General features: G+C 43.4%; 2 protein-coding genes across 2 annotated transcripts; both read right to left on the minus strand.

Moving 5' to 3' along the window:
• Positions 1-4,879: 4,879 nt before the first annotated feature.
• LOC123463350 (keratin-associated protein 4-6-like) lies at positions 4,880-5,326 on the minus strand. The gene has a single exon (XM_045158105.1). The coding sequence runs from the start codon at positions 5,324-5,326 to the stop codon at positions 4,880-4,882; it is 447 nt and encodes a 148-aa protein (XP_045014040.1).
• A 6,071-nt stretch (positions 5,327-11,397) lies between these two features.
• On the minus strand, positions 11,398-11,844 carry LOC123463351 (keratin-associated protein 4-6-like). The gene has a single exon (XM_045158106.1). The coding sequence runs from the start codon at positions 11,842-11,844 to the stop codon at positions 11,398-11,400; it is 447 nt and encodes a 148-aa protein (XP_045014041.1).
• Positions 11,845-12,416: the final 572 nt, after the last annotated feature.

The following is a 12,416-nucleotide window of genomic DNA, read 5'->3' on the forward strand; positions in this document are numbered from 1 at the left end:
TACAGGAAGAATGGTTTATTATTTTGTCATAAAGCATGATAAAGTTGTTTGCCAAAGAACATATGGAACAGAGATCGTCATGGAAGTGAAATGAAAAGACTCAGAAAGAAGTACATTGCATGGAACCTAGACTAGATAAAAAGGCAGAGAAGGAGAAGTGGAGCTACTCGGGAGCAGGAAAGAGACGAGGCGTGGGTGCGCAAGACAGACGAGTGGAGAAACGAACGTGATCAATGTAAATATATGCATGTATGCAAGTTTCATAATAAAACGTATTATTTTGTACAACTGACATGTTCCAATAAAAATTAAAATGAAATTATATCATTTGCAGCAGAATGAATAAAACTAGAGATCATTCTGTTAAGTGAAATAAGCCAGACTTTGAAAAAGAAATGTCAGATTTTTTTCCCCCCTCAAATGTAAAAATGAAGAGGAAAACAACATGATGTGAAAGTGAAAGAATGGTTGTAAAGGACAGGAAAGGGGCTGTGGGGAGGGTGAGATCAGAGAGGGTAGTAGGGAGAATGAATATGAACAAAGTACATTATATGCATTATGGAAATCTCAAAGTGAGACCCACTGCTCTAATATGATCTAATAAAAAGAAAAGAAGGAATCTCAAAGTGTGGTTACCAAGCATGACTTTAAATATGAGCTCATAATGCCAACCTGTTCCAAAGTCACACAAGAAATAAAATCGAAGATACTAATTTTCTTTCTTGATGAACAGAAGAATGTGGGATAGGTAAAATCCCCAATATTGTAGCTTATAAGTTTCCTTATGACCTCAGAACTTAGAATACCATAATAATATTTACTGCAGTGGCTTGACTATAAATGCCCTGCATAGCCTCAAGTGTTTGTGTTCGGGCTTCCTGCTAAGTCAATCTCTGCTGTTGCCATGTAATGAAATGAACCAGCCTCCTCTGTCATGACAAAACTTTCCTTCAAAACTGTAAGCCTGGATTAAACCCTTTCCTCCAAAAACAGCTGATTATTATTATTATTATTATTAATGATTATTATTATTATTATTATTATTATTATTATTATTTTTGGTGAGGTGTTTCATCATAGCAACAAGAATGTAACTGTTACCTTCACACTCCTCTGTGTCCAAATTAAAGTGTATTTGATCCTATTTATTCCTTTGTTCAAAGCAGTTACGGCAGATCTCAGATGAAGGTATGAGGGGGGAATTCTATCATCTCAGGAAGATGCTGTAACTCAACACCTTGTCAACGTTTCTCTACAAACATCTGAAGAAATGGGAAGCTGGCTGGTCTGATGTGTGTTATGCTGACCAGGTTGGCTTCAATCTCACAGAAACCCTCTGCCTGGAATTTCCAGCGTGCTGGGATTAGAAGCACGCACCACCAGATCTGGCTCAAGGAATTCTCAACAGGAGATAATCTCCTTCTTTCAACAGGCCATTTTTTTTTCCTTCAGAAATTTGGTTTTACTCCTTTCCCCAAAATACACCCAATGGTTTTCAGAGTTATAAATGTATAGGGATATAAGTGTTTCAATTAAGAGCAAGGGCATGGATTAAATCTTTTCTAACTTCGCATACTACTTCGAAGACAAACACACATGCACTCCCTCTCTCTTTTCATTATAATATCAGAGGTGGTCTGCACATGACAAGGTATTTATTTTAGAATGATTTCCACATCATTTGTTATGTTATTTTCTCATTGCTTTGAACAAATGCCTGACTAGAAACAACTTAAGGAAGGAAAGGTTTTAATTGGGCTTCCAGTTTCAAGAAGAAGTTTCATGGTGGGTGGGGTGGTTTGATTCAGGCGTCCCCCATAAACTTAGGTGTTCTGAATGATAAGTTCCCAGATGATGGAGATTTGAGGACTAACAGCTGGAGGCAGTGTATTGTTGGGGGTGGGCTTACGGGTGTTATAGCCAGTTTTCCCTTGCCAGTGTTTGACACACTCTCCTGTTCCTGTTGTTCACCTGATGTTGGCCAGGAGGTGATGTCCACCCTCTGCTCATGCCATTGTTTTCCCCTGCCATTATGAAGCATCCCCTCGAGTCTGTAAGCCAAAATAAACCTTTTTTTTTTCCCACCAGCTGCTCTTGGTTGGGTGATTTCTGACAGCAATGCGAACCTGACTGCAACAGTGGGGAAAGCATGCTGGCAGGAACAGGAAGCCAGCGTGCCACATTTCACCCAGGAAGAAGAGCGTGAATCCAAAGGGAGGCTGGGCTCTAAAAACACAAGCTCTGCCCCTTAAGTCACCCACTTCCACCAGAAAAGCTCTGCCTCCTGAAGGTTCCACAGCTTTCCCAAATAGTACCACCATCTGGGGACCAAATCGAAACACTTGAACTTATGAGGAACATTTTATATTGAAGCTGTTAACATTCTGCCTCTACCCACTCCTCCCCGCCAAAGGCTCATGATGCAAAATGTCTTCAGTCCAACTTCAGAAGCTTCCACGGAACAGGTGCACACTGCTTAAAAGTCCAACCTTGAAAGATCAAGACAGTTTCTTAGGTGTGACCTAATTATGAAATCAAAAGATAAATTACATCCTTACAACATATAATGACACAGAGTAAACATTCCCATTTCAAAAGGAAAGAATGAAGGGGTAGCAAGGAAAGATTAGACCAAAACAAGTCAAAAACCTAGCAGGGCAAAAACCAAACTCCAAGTTTCGTGTATAGTATGTGGGAATCATTATGAAATCACATGGGCTCCAAAGGTCTTTGATAGCCCTGTCTGCTCTGCCTGCTGCCTGCCGTGCGCATAGATTCTCTCTTGGGCCCTCTTTGCCTTTGATGCTTTCCTTGATGGACATCCCGGGGTCCTAGAATTTCCAGTATCTTGAGGTCTCCACTCCAACTTAGGGGTTGGGTCACCTTTTCAACTTCATGGCATCCTCTCAAGTCCTCCTTGCACAGACTTGAAACTTTCCATACATTGCTAGGCCTCGGTAGCTCTCTGGAACCATGGAGACATATTTCATGACTATTCATTCTTGCATTGTCCATGCCTATGAAAACCAGTACCACATGGACAAATTTGGCAGGTTCTGCTGCCGGCCTGGGATGAAGTTGTAGCAGTCTCTGTATGCTGACCATGGAGAGCATGGGACTCTTCAGCATTCTCCCTTCATTCCTTCTCCTTTCTGAAGAGTTTGCATTTTCAGAAATTGGAATTGAAAAAGGAACCAAATAAATAGGACTGGGAAAATGGCTCAGAGGTTAAAGGTGCTCTTTTGCAAAGCCTGCTGGCCTGAGTTTGATTCCCCAGTACCCACTTCAAGTTAGATGTACAAAGTGGAGCATGCATATGGAGTTTGTTTGCAATGGCCAGAATCCTTGTCATGCCTTTCTCTCTCTCTCTCCCTCTCTCTGTCCTTATAAATAATTTTTTTTTAAAGAAACAAACTGTAGCTTTTAATGGGTCGAGTCTTGCCTATGAGTAGAGCACCTCGCAGTGCAGAACATTAGGGTTCTCTCTCGTGGTATTATTCCCTTCAACATCTCCAGCCTGTCAGCTGTAGTTTTCTGCCAAAAACTTTAAACTTGCTCCTATTTCTTTCCTTGCCAAACCTTACGGTTTTCATATCTTTCTCCTCTGCATTTTGTTCTCTTTCACTGTAGATCTGAAGACAGTCAACAGAAGCCACTTGACAGATGAAAGGCTATTCTGCCTTAAAATTTATTCTGCCCAAACGTTAGACTATTACTTTAAAAACTCACCCTCATTAAGTTCTCAGGACCTGGGCAGAATGCAGTCAGTTTCTTAGCTAGAGTATGCCAATTAGTGCCTCAAGCTCGGATGCTGGCAGAGTCCTTATTTCCTTCGGAAACCTCATGAGTCAATCTACTGTGCAGGTTTCTGTCAGCATTCTGGCCCATCAAGCTTGGTGTAATAGCATTCCAGGGCTTGTGGATCTCAAAGTTCCAGACTATTCCACATCCTTCTGCAAGCCAGATCCCAAAGCCTAAGAATCACACAATCAGGTTTATCACAGTCCCACTTCCCAGCACCATTTTTCTATAGTAGTTCTTTCTTATTTCTGTGAACAAATACCTGAGCAGAGGCAACTGAAGGAAGCACGGAGTTTAATTCAGCTTCCAGTCTCACAGGGAAGGTTCGTGCGGAAGATGGCACAGCGGCAGAAATGGGAAACCATTTTGCTACAGCTGAGAAGCAGAATGAACAGGAAGTGGCGCCAGGTTATAAAATCACAAGGTCCACCCAAGCGATCCACTTCCTCCCTCAAGGCTCCATACCCTGAGCATATCACAACCTCCCCAGAGAGAGCCACCAGCTGCACCAAGTGTTCAAACACACGAAGCCCCATTTTACACTCAAGCCACTACACTTGTTTTTTCCCATGACTTCGTGTGGCACATCATGCCCTTATTATTGAATAAAATAATCAAAATTAAAGACGATAGAAATGGTCTCAAATAACTCATGTGTAGAATAGTTTATTAGACAATAGAGACATAGGACATAAGAGATTCACTCTCGGAGACAATACAGGATATGTGTGGGACTCCCGGGCCTGAGGGTATTAAGTCAGTACCAAGACAGATGCTACAGACAATATCTCATTGTTGGAAAGAAAAATCTAGAACTGCAAAGTAAATTAATTTGTAAGCATGGAATTTTTTTAAGCTTGTTGGTTAGATATTAATTATACTATTGTTATCAAGTAATTTAAGCAGAACCAGAGCGTGTTGTCTTTCTAGGGGTTGGTGGGAGTCTCACTGGAATCATGAGGCCCATTCTGCTAAGTGATGACAACCATATCTCAGGTATCCCAAAGTTCCGCACAGTGGGAAGGACTATATCAGCAGGGATAGAGGTGAAGGCAGAGGTGAGCCCAGGACAGGGGGCTTAGCAGCAAGGGCAAGGGACGGCGCAGCACATGGGGCGGGGGCAGGTGGAGATGACGCAGGTTGGGCGGTAGCAAGTGGTGTGGCAGGAGACCTGGCCGCACACTGGCCGCAGGCAGCAGCAGGGGCGGCAGCAGCAGGGGCGGCAGCAGCTGGAGCCACCACAGGAGGGCTGGCAGCAGCTGGAGATGCAGCACTGGGGCCTGCAGCAGGTGGGGCGGCAGCAGCTGGAGATGCAGCACTGGGGTCTGCAGCAGGTGGGGCGGCAGCAGCTGGAGATGCAGCACTGGGGTCTGCAGCAGCTGGGGCGGCAGCAGCTGGACACGCAGCAGCTGGGGCGGCAGCAGGTGGTCCTGCAGCAGGTGGTCTGCATGCAGCTGGGCTGGCAGCAGGTCTCCTGGCCACAGCCCTGCTCAGAGCAGACGGAGCCACAACAGGAGTTGCACATGGTGTCTGAGGATGGAGGTTCTGTGTGGGTTTCCAAGAAAGTGAAGGTGTTGTGTTTGGAAGTCTTCTTGACCTGCCTCCCTTTTTATACCTTGCTGAAAGTCTCATGACCATGCCACCATTTCCTTGTTGTTATTTACCTTCTTGGAAAGCTTAATCACGTAATCACATAATTGCGTGTTTCTAGTTAAATACTTCAAAAGGAAAGAAATTTTACATTTCCTTTTTCCTGGTGTACTTCAGTGTTTCCAGTGGAAATACTTATCACATTTCTTCCAGAATGAGTGTCTCCTTTGTTCCCAGGCTATGAGATCTCTTTTACAAAGCATTTGTCACATGATCCTCTGGCATTTTGTTTTGTGAATGTGGCATTCCCTCCTGTCTGTGTACTCCTTGCAAACCACAAAGGGTGTTTTTCACATATGCTGATGTGTCTTTTTTTATTAAAGAATGTTGTATCCAGGCGAAACATTAAAAAGAAATTCGAAGGAAAGTCTGTTCAGGGGAAGGTGTCCCATCTGTCATGAGGATGTTCTAGTGTGGGTCTAGAGGTGGTCAGGAAGATGCTCAGACCCAAGAAAGTCCTAAACTGTTAGATCTCAGTCCATGCTCTCAAGCTGAAGAACTTGACCTTGACTTCCTATTTTGAAATAGTATGTTTTTTGTTTGTTTGTTTGGTTTTTCTGTTTGTCTTCAGGGAGAGCCTGTGAGAGTAGAGAATTTTGGTTTATTTTCTGGTTGTTAAATTGACCAGCAGAGTTTTCACTCACTGATTCTTTTCTTTTTGCTTTGCATGTGTATGTGCCTGTGGTATGCTTGTGATGCACATGTGTGTTCGTGTGTATGTGTGTGCATGCACATGTGTGTGGGGCTAGAGGTGGAAGTCACATGTCTTCCCCAATCATTCTCCACGTTTATTGCTTGAGACAGGATCTCTAGCTGAACCGAGAGCTCACCAACTGGGCTAGGCAAACCGGCCATTGAACGCCAGGGGTTCCTGTCTCTGTTTGCCCAGTTCTGAGATTACAGTTGCACACAGCAAAGCCGTGGGCTCTGGTATCTGAACTCAGGCCCTTATGCTTGTGTGACAGCACTTCACTCACGGATCCATCTCCCCAGCCTCCAAGAGGCATGTTTTACATAAATAATATTTAGAATTGTAACTCTTATGTAATATGTCTCCAAGAGTTTCTGTCAGATATTCCAAGGGCAGAGCAGAGAAACCTTCATCTGTTTCCATGTTTGGGTAAGACACATGCAGAGGGAATAGTTTGGAATTAAAGAATCCCAGTTACTGTGATTAACAGCTTAATTAAAAATACACAGTGGGCTGGAGAGATAGCTTAGTGGCCAAGGCACTTGCCTGCAAAGCCAAAGGACCCAGGTTCGATTCCCCAGTACCCACATAAGCCAGATGCACTAGGTGATGTATGCTTCTAGAAGTCTAGAAGTTCGTTTGCAGTGAATGGAGTCCGGGTATGCCTATTCTCTCTCTTTCTCTCTCTCTCTCTATCTTTCTCTCTCTCTCTCTCTCTGCTACTTTTTCTCTCTCCTCCTCCTCTCTTTCAAATAAATAAGTAAAAATCAAATATTTTTAAATACACAGAATGTGTATGTTTTATGTATCCTTTGCATGTGTGTGATTTATGAAGAGTTCACTGTCTATCAGACATAATATTTTTTGTATTGTTTTTATTTTACTTTTAATATAATCTGTGAAGTACTGTGCATTATCCTTACTCCTAGAGACTGAACCAAAAAAAATATGTAAACAAACGTGACCCAGATATGTCTCTGAATATCCAAAGAAGACACAAAGAATTAAACTTGTAAACTTTTGCTAAGGCTGTTTCATCTTCCTGGAATGTTTCTTGATAGCTCAGCAAACTCTTACTCATCCATCAAGACTTCTTTGGAATATTTTCTCTTTAATGCTGTCTTCCCTGCTAAATAAACCCCTTTGTGTATCAGGATCCCCTTCACTGTGTTTCTAGTTGAACACTATAGCATAATCATTGACCTCTGCAAACCCCGAGTACAATCTAAACACCTTTAAGTCATAGGCTATAGCATTGATATTTGTTGTCATGGTTCTCATCAGAGGGAAAAAAAAATGAAAGATATGGGTGGTAAGAGTTTCTTGAGGGCTGGAGAGATGGCTTAGTGGTTAAGGCACTTGCCTGTGAAGCCTAAGGATCCAGGTTAAACTCTCCAGAGCCCACATAAGCCAGATGCACAAGGAGACACGTGTGCACAGGTGGAGCACGTACATAAGGTGTTACACACATCTAGGGTTCCTCTGCAGTGGCTACGGCCCTGACACGCCAATTCTTCCTCTCCTCTTTCTCTATCTCTCCTGCTCTCTCTCTCATATTTTTTTTTTTTAAAAAGTTCTTTAAAAGGTTTCTTGAGTGAAAGAGTAAGAGTATGTAAGGATTCCAACTGGCAAAGAAAAGACAGGAAACAGTCCAAAAAAATGTAGCACATTTCCCTTTGATGAAAACTACATTTCCTTAGTCAATCAAGTCTTTCGTCAAGTGTCTATATTACTTATATGGAAAGTAGCATGCCACCTGGTAAATGTGGGAAAATGTAGGAAGTTTAATTTATAGAATGAAACTTGTTTATAGATAGCTATGTTTAGCTTACATGCCAGTATTCACACAGAAAATAAAGAGAAGGGCTGAGAAGGTCAACATCAAATGATAATGACCATTCTGCCTCCCAACTTCCCAGCTTCATTCTCACTGCTAGGGTAAAAAAAACCATTACTGCCAACTTGACCTCCATCAGCCAAAGGGGTTTTCTGTGTAACCCTTGGCTTTGCTTGAATTTCACATACTGTGGAACCTGAGGCAATGACTCAGGTGCAAATAGATTACTTGGAATGTGATCCTGGGAGGCAGAAAAAGCCCAAACATTTGTGTTCATGATGCTGGGGTTACCATTGCAGGTGATGGGGAGCAACCCACGGGGAAATGCATTAAAAATTAATATTGCTGTCATGAGTGTCTGGTTAAAATATCATAGAGAAACAATTGAAGGTGTGTGTTAACCATGGAGTCAATAAAATATGAACTTGTAAAAAGAATGTTGTCATACTTGCATAACAAGCCTCCATATGAAGAAAATGTACTCACAACTGCTGTAAAAAATATGAAATATAAAAATACATAAATACATTTTTTCCATGCAATCCATTTGACATGGATGGGTAGAAATAGTAACATTTTCTGAAGGCTGAGGGCTATCAAATGATAGTGGAATACATGTCACAATAAGAGCCGTTAACAAGTTTATGGATACATGCCCATGTGGGGGACAAATGCATTTAGCAAAGCTCTGAATTATATCTGTGGCTCTTGAAGGACAGTGCTGATGACTCATCAAAGGTCTCAGCTGTTTGTGTGTGTGTGTTTTAATGTAATAATCATGTGTTTGAGTATAAATGATGTGAATATTCACAGAAAAGAATATATCTGATTCATGAAAAATTCACAATTTTCTCTACAGATTGTATTCAAGACATCTTCTGCTATTATGCCTGTACTGTTATTTTTATCATGATCTGAGAGGTGATACATACTTGATTAGTTATCCTCATCAAATACCTGACAAAAACAATTTAAGGAGAAAGGGCTTATTCTCGCTTACAGGGAATCCAGCAGGTGAGGTATGGCTGTGGGAAATTAAGCAGCTGGTCAAATCCAGTCACTAGTCAGAAAGCAGAGAGAAATGAATGTAGGTGCCCAGCTAGCTTTCTCCTTTTTATATAGTCCAGAACACAGCCCATGTAATAGCATGGCCCACAGTTAGGATGGGTCTTCCCACCTCAAGAAATCCAACCTAGAAAATCCCTCAGACATTCTCTGCTAGTTAAGTTCTGTTGTCAATTGGATCTGTTTAGGAATCCACAGACTAAAGGAGGAAGCCTTTCCTGCAGAGTGAGCCCTTCCCCCGGAGTGGGCAGCCCCTCTCGGAAGAGGGCTTTATCTAAGGAAGCTCTGGGAGAAAAGAATCCCTTCCTCCCACCTGGATGCTGGTGCTGCTTGCTGCCTTCCAGTGTGGACCAAACACCAGTATGGACTGAAGACCAGCCCAGGCTGAAAACCAGCAGGTCTCCAGGAAGCCTCCAGGCCTTCAGTGCCTGATTGGAACTGCCAAGGCATCCAGCCTCACGGACTTAACAGCTACTAGGTTCCTTGACTCTCAGGCCTACAAATTGCTATTATTGGTCTGCTGTAAGACAGTGCAATAAATTCCCCTTTAATATGGTTCATTCTATTGGTTCTATTCCTATAGAGAACCCTGACTAATTCACATGCCTAGAGCTTTGTTCTGTGGTGATTCTAAATCCTAAATTGACAACTGAGATTAATCATCACACATATATTTTAGTGAATTATTTCAGCTCTCAAGTTATCTTGGATTTCATATTAGTTTTGAGAACAGGTAAAAATGACCAGAAACCAGACATTGAGACAGTGATCAGCATGCCAATAGTTTTATTGAGGCATGCTTTGGGAATAAGTTCTTAAGGAAGGGAAGGGAAAGGCAGGGAAGGAATGGGAAGGGAAGGGAAGGGAGCAGACTTGGACACTGGAAGAAATCAAACAAGGAGATATCCTTGGTGGAAGGCTCAGCTTTGTTGAGTTCAGAAAATAGAGCAACCTGTTTGAGACATTTATAAGTAAGGAGAGGAGTATGAAGCTGTGTAATTCCACCTAGAAAGGGGCATAATCTTGGGCAAAACATTCCTGTCTCCAGCAGTACCAATGAACTTCTCCCTAGCCTTCACCTATGCCACCTACCTAGCTCTGAGTGCAGCCTTTCTATATGGCCGAACAAATGACCCACTGGCATTGTCCATGTGGAGAAAAGATTCATTGCACTTCCCTTGAGTAGAAACTATGAAGACTGGGCTGGGAAGGCGGCTCAGCGGTTGAGCGCACTTCCTGCACAAGCGTGGGAACAGTGGGGGACTGTGACCACCTGAGTTCAAATTTCCAAAAGCCAAGAAAACAGGTGGTCAGGGCCACTCACTTTTGTCACCCTGGGCCCGTGGGGAGCGGAGACCAGAGATTCACTGGGGCTCATAAATGGTAAGCTCCAGAATCAGAAACTGAGACTCAGCCATAAGGAAAAGCTGGTGGATGAGTGATTGAAGGGGAACCCTCAGCTTCCTCTGGCCACCTCAGGTGAGCCCGCGGGGTGCCCAGTCAGCACATGCACATGGGTACACACCGCACCACACACAACACACGCAGAGAGAGAGAGAGAGAGAGAGAGAGAGAGAGAGAGAGAGAGGAAAATACAGAAAGTTTGCTAAACTATTTATTGGTTGCTTTTACTGGCCAAAAAATGTTTGAAAGATGGCATGAATTGCATGCAATCTTTCTGAGTCATTTTCCCTGTTGTTATAATTATGGGTACTCCATGACTTTAGTTTCACTATTTCTTTTTCTTACTGAGAATATAATGATTGGTTTATTTGCCCAGGACGAAGACTCTCTAGAGAAAACTAGCCAGTGATCAATGCCATCGGACTTCTATTGGAAGCCTGGCTGGTGGTGTGTGCTGTCCATCCTCAGGAATAGGCAAGGAACACTTACCCAGGAGCCCTACTTAAAACCTTCGTTGTTTAAGAGAGACAGAAAGACAGACAATCACATCCACTGTTCACTGCCCATAGGACAGAATTTTATTTTGGCACATGGAAATAACAAGATACATGAGAATCTTTGCAAAGGACTATAAAAATGATGGTTTATTGGATTTCAATGTCAGAAGGGTTAATATGTGGAATGCAGCGAATATGAAAGGTGGTCTTCAAATTCACTGTCCTACTAATGAAAGGAGAGATGTTGGAGGAAGTTTGTTAGGTTATGGGGAGACTTAATGAATTCATTTAGAAGAGACGGAGTTTAGGCAGAAGTCAGAATGTGGGCACAGAATGAGATTCGCTTAGTGACTTGGAGAGCAAATATCTTGAGCACTATCCCTTTCAGAGAAGGAACATCTACATTTGCGGAGAAAGAAGAGAGAAAGAAATCATATGTTTACAGGGTAGAGTTAGCAGCAAGGGCAAGGGACGGCGCAGCACATGGGGCGGGGGCAGGTGGAGATGACGCAGGTTGGGCGGTAGCAAGTGGTGTGGCAGGAGACCTGGCCGCACACTGGACGCAGGCAGCAGCAGGGGCGGCAGCAGCAGGGGCGGCAGCAGCTGGAGCCACCACAGGAGGGCTGGCAGCAGCTGGAGATGCAGCACTGGGGCCTGCAGCAGGTGGGGCGGCAGCAGCTGGAGATGCAGCACTGGGGTCTGCAGCAGGTGGGGCGGCAGCAGCTGGAGATGCAGCACTGGGGTCTGCAGCAGGTGGGGCGGCAGCAGCTGGACACGCAGCAGCTGGGGCGGCAGCAGGTGGTCCTGCAGCAGGTGGTCTGCATGCAGCTGGGCTGGCAGCAGGTCTCCTGGCCACAGCCCTGCTCAGAGCAGACGGAGCCACAACAGGAGTTGCACATGGTGTCTGAGGATGGAGGTTCTGTGTGGGTTTCCAAGATGGTGTTTCTGGATTGAACTCTCCTTGCTGCCTCTTGCTTTTTATACCCTGCTGAGGGCCTCTAATCACATGAGGGACATTGTTTATTTCACAGAAGATCAGTTAGTTTCAGCTGATTAGCTGTGTTTATCTGAAAAATATTTCTATATATAGAAAACATACCATTTCCTTTTCCTGTTGCCTTATGAGCTCTAATTTGCTGAAGCCAGATGAGTCATTACATTTCTCCTCCTTTGATACATCCCCTAAGGTAGACACCTTACATGAGTTGTTTCTTTGGATTGAATATTAATTCTTCATGTGTGAGCTTACTGCTAGGATAATATGTGGAAAAAACACTTTATGGTGCCTATGACATTGTTGTCAAGTACATTAAAAGCAAGTCATGAAATGCTGATAAAAATGTAGGGTGGAAGCCCATGTCTTGGGTGTGGGGGAGGTAGCTGGTGTGCAGTCAGGAGCACTGCGATTTTTTTAATTTTTGTTTTGATTATTTGGATGATCAGTGAGGTCTATGGGATTCCAGTACAGGTC

This window comes from Jaculus jaculus, chromosome 9, assembly GCF_020740685.1.
Source record: "Jaculus jaculus isolate mJacJac1 chromosome 9, mJacJac1.mat.Y.cur, whole genome shotgun sequence".
NCBI lineage: Eukaryota > Metazoa > Chordata > Mammalia > Rodentia > Dipodidae > Jaculus > Jaculus jaculus.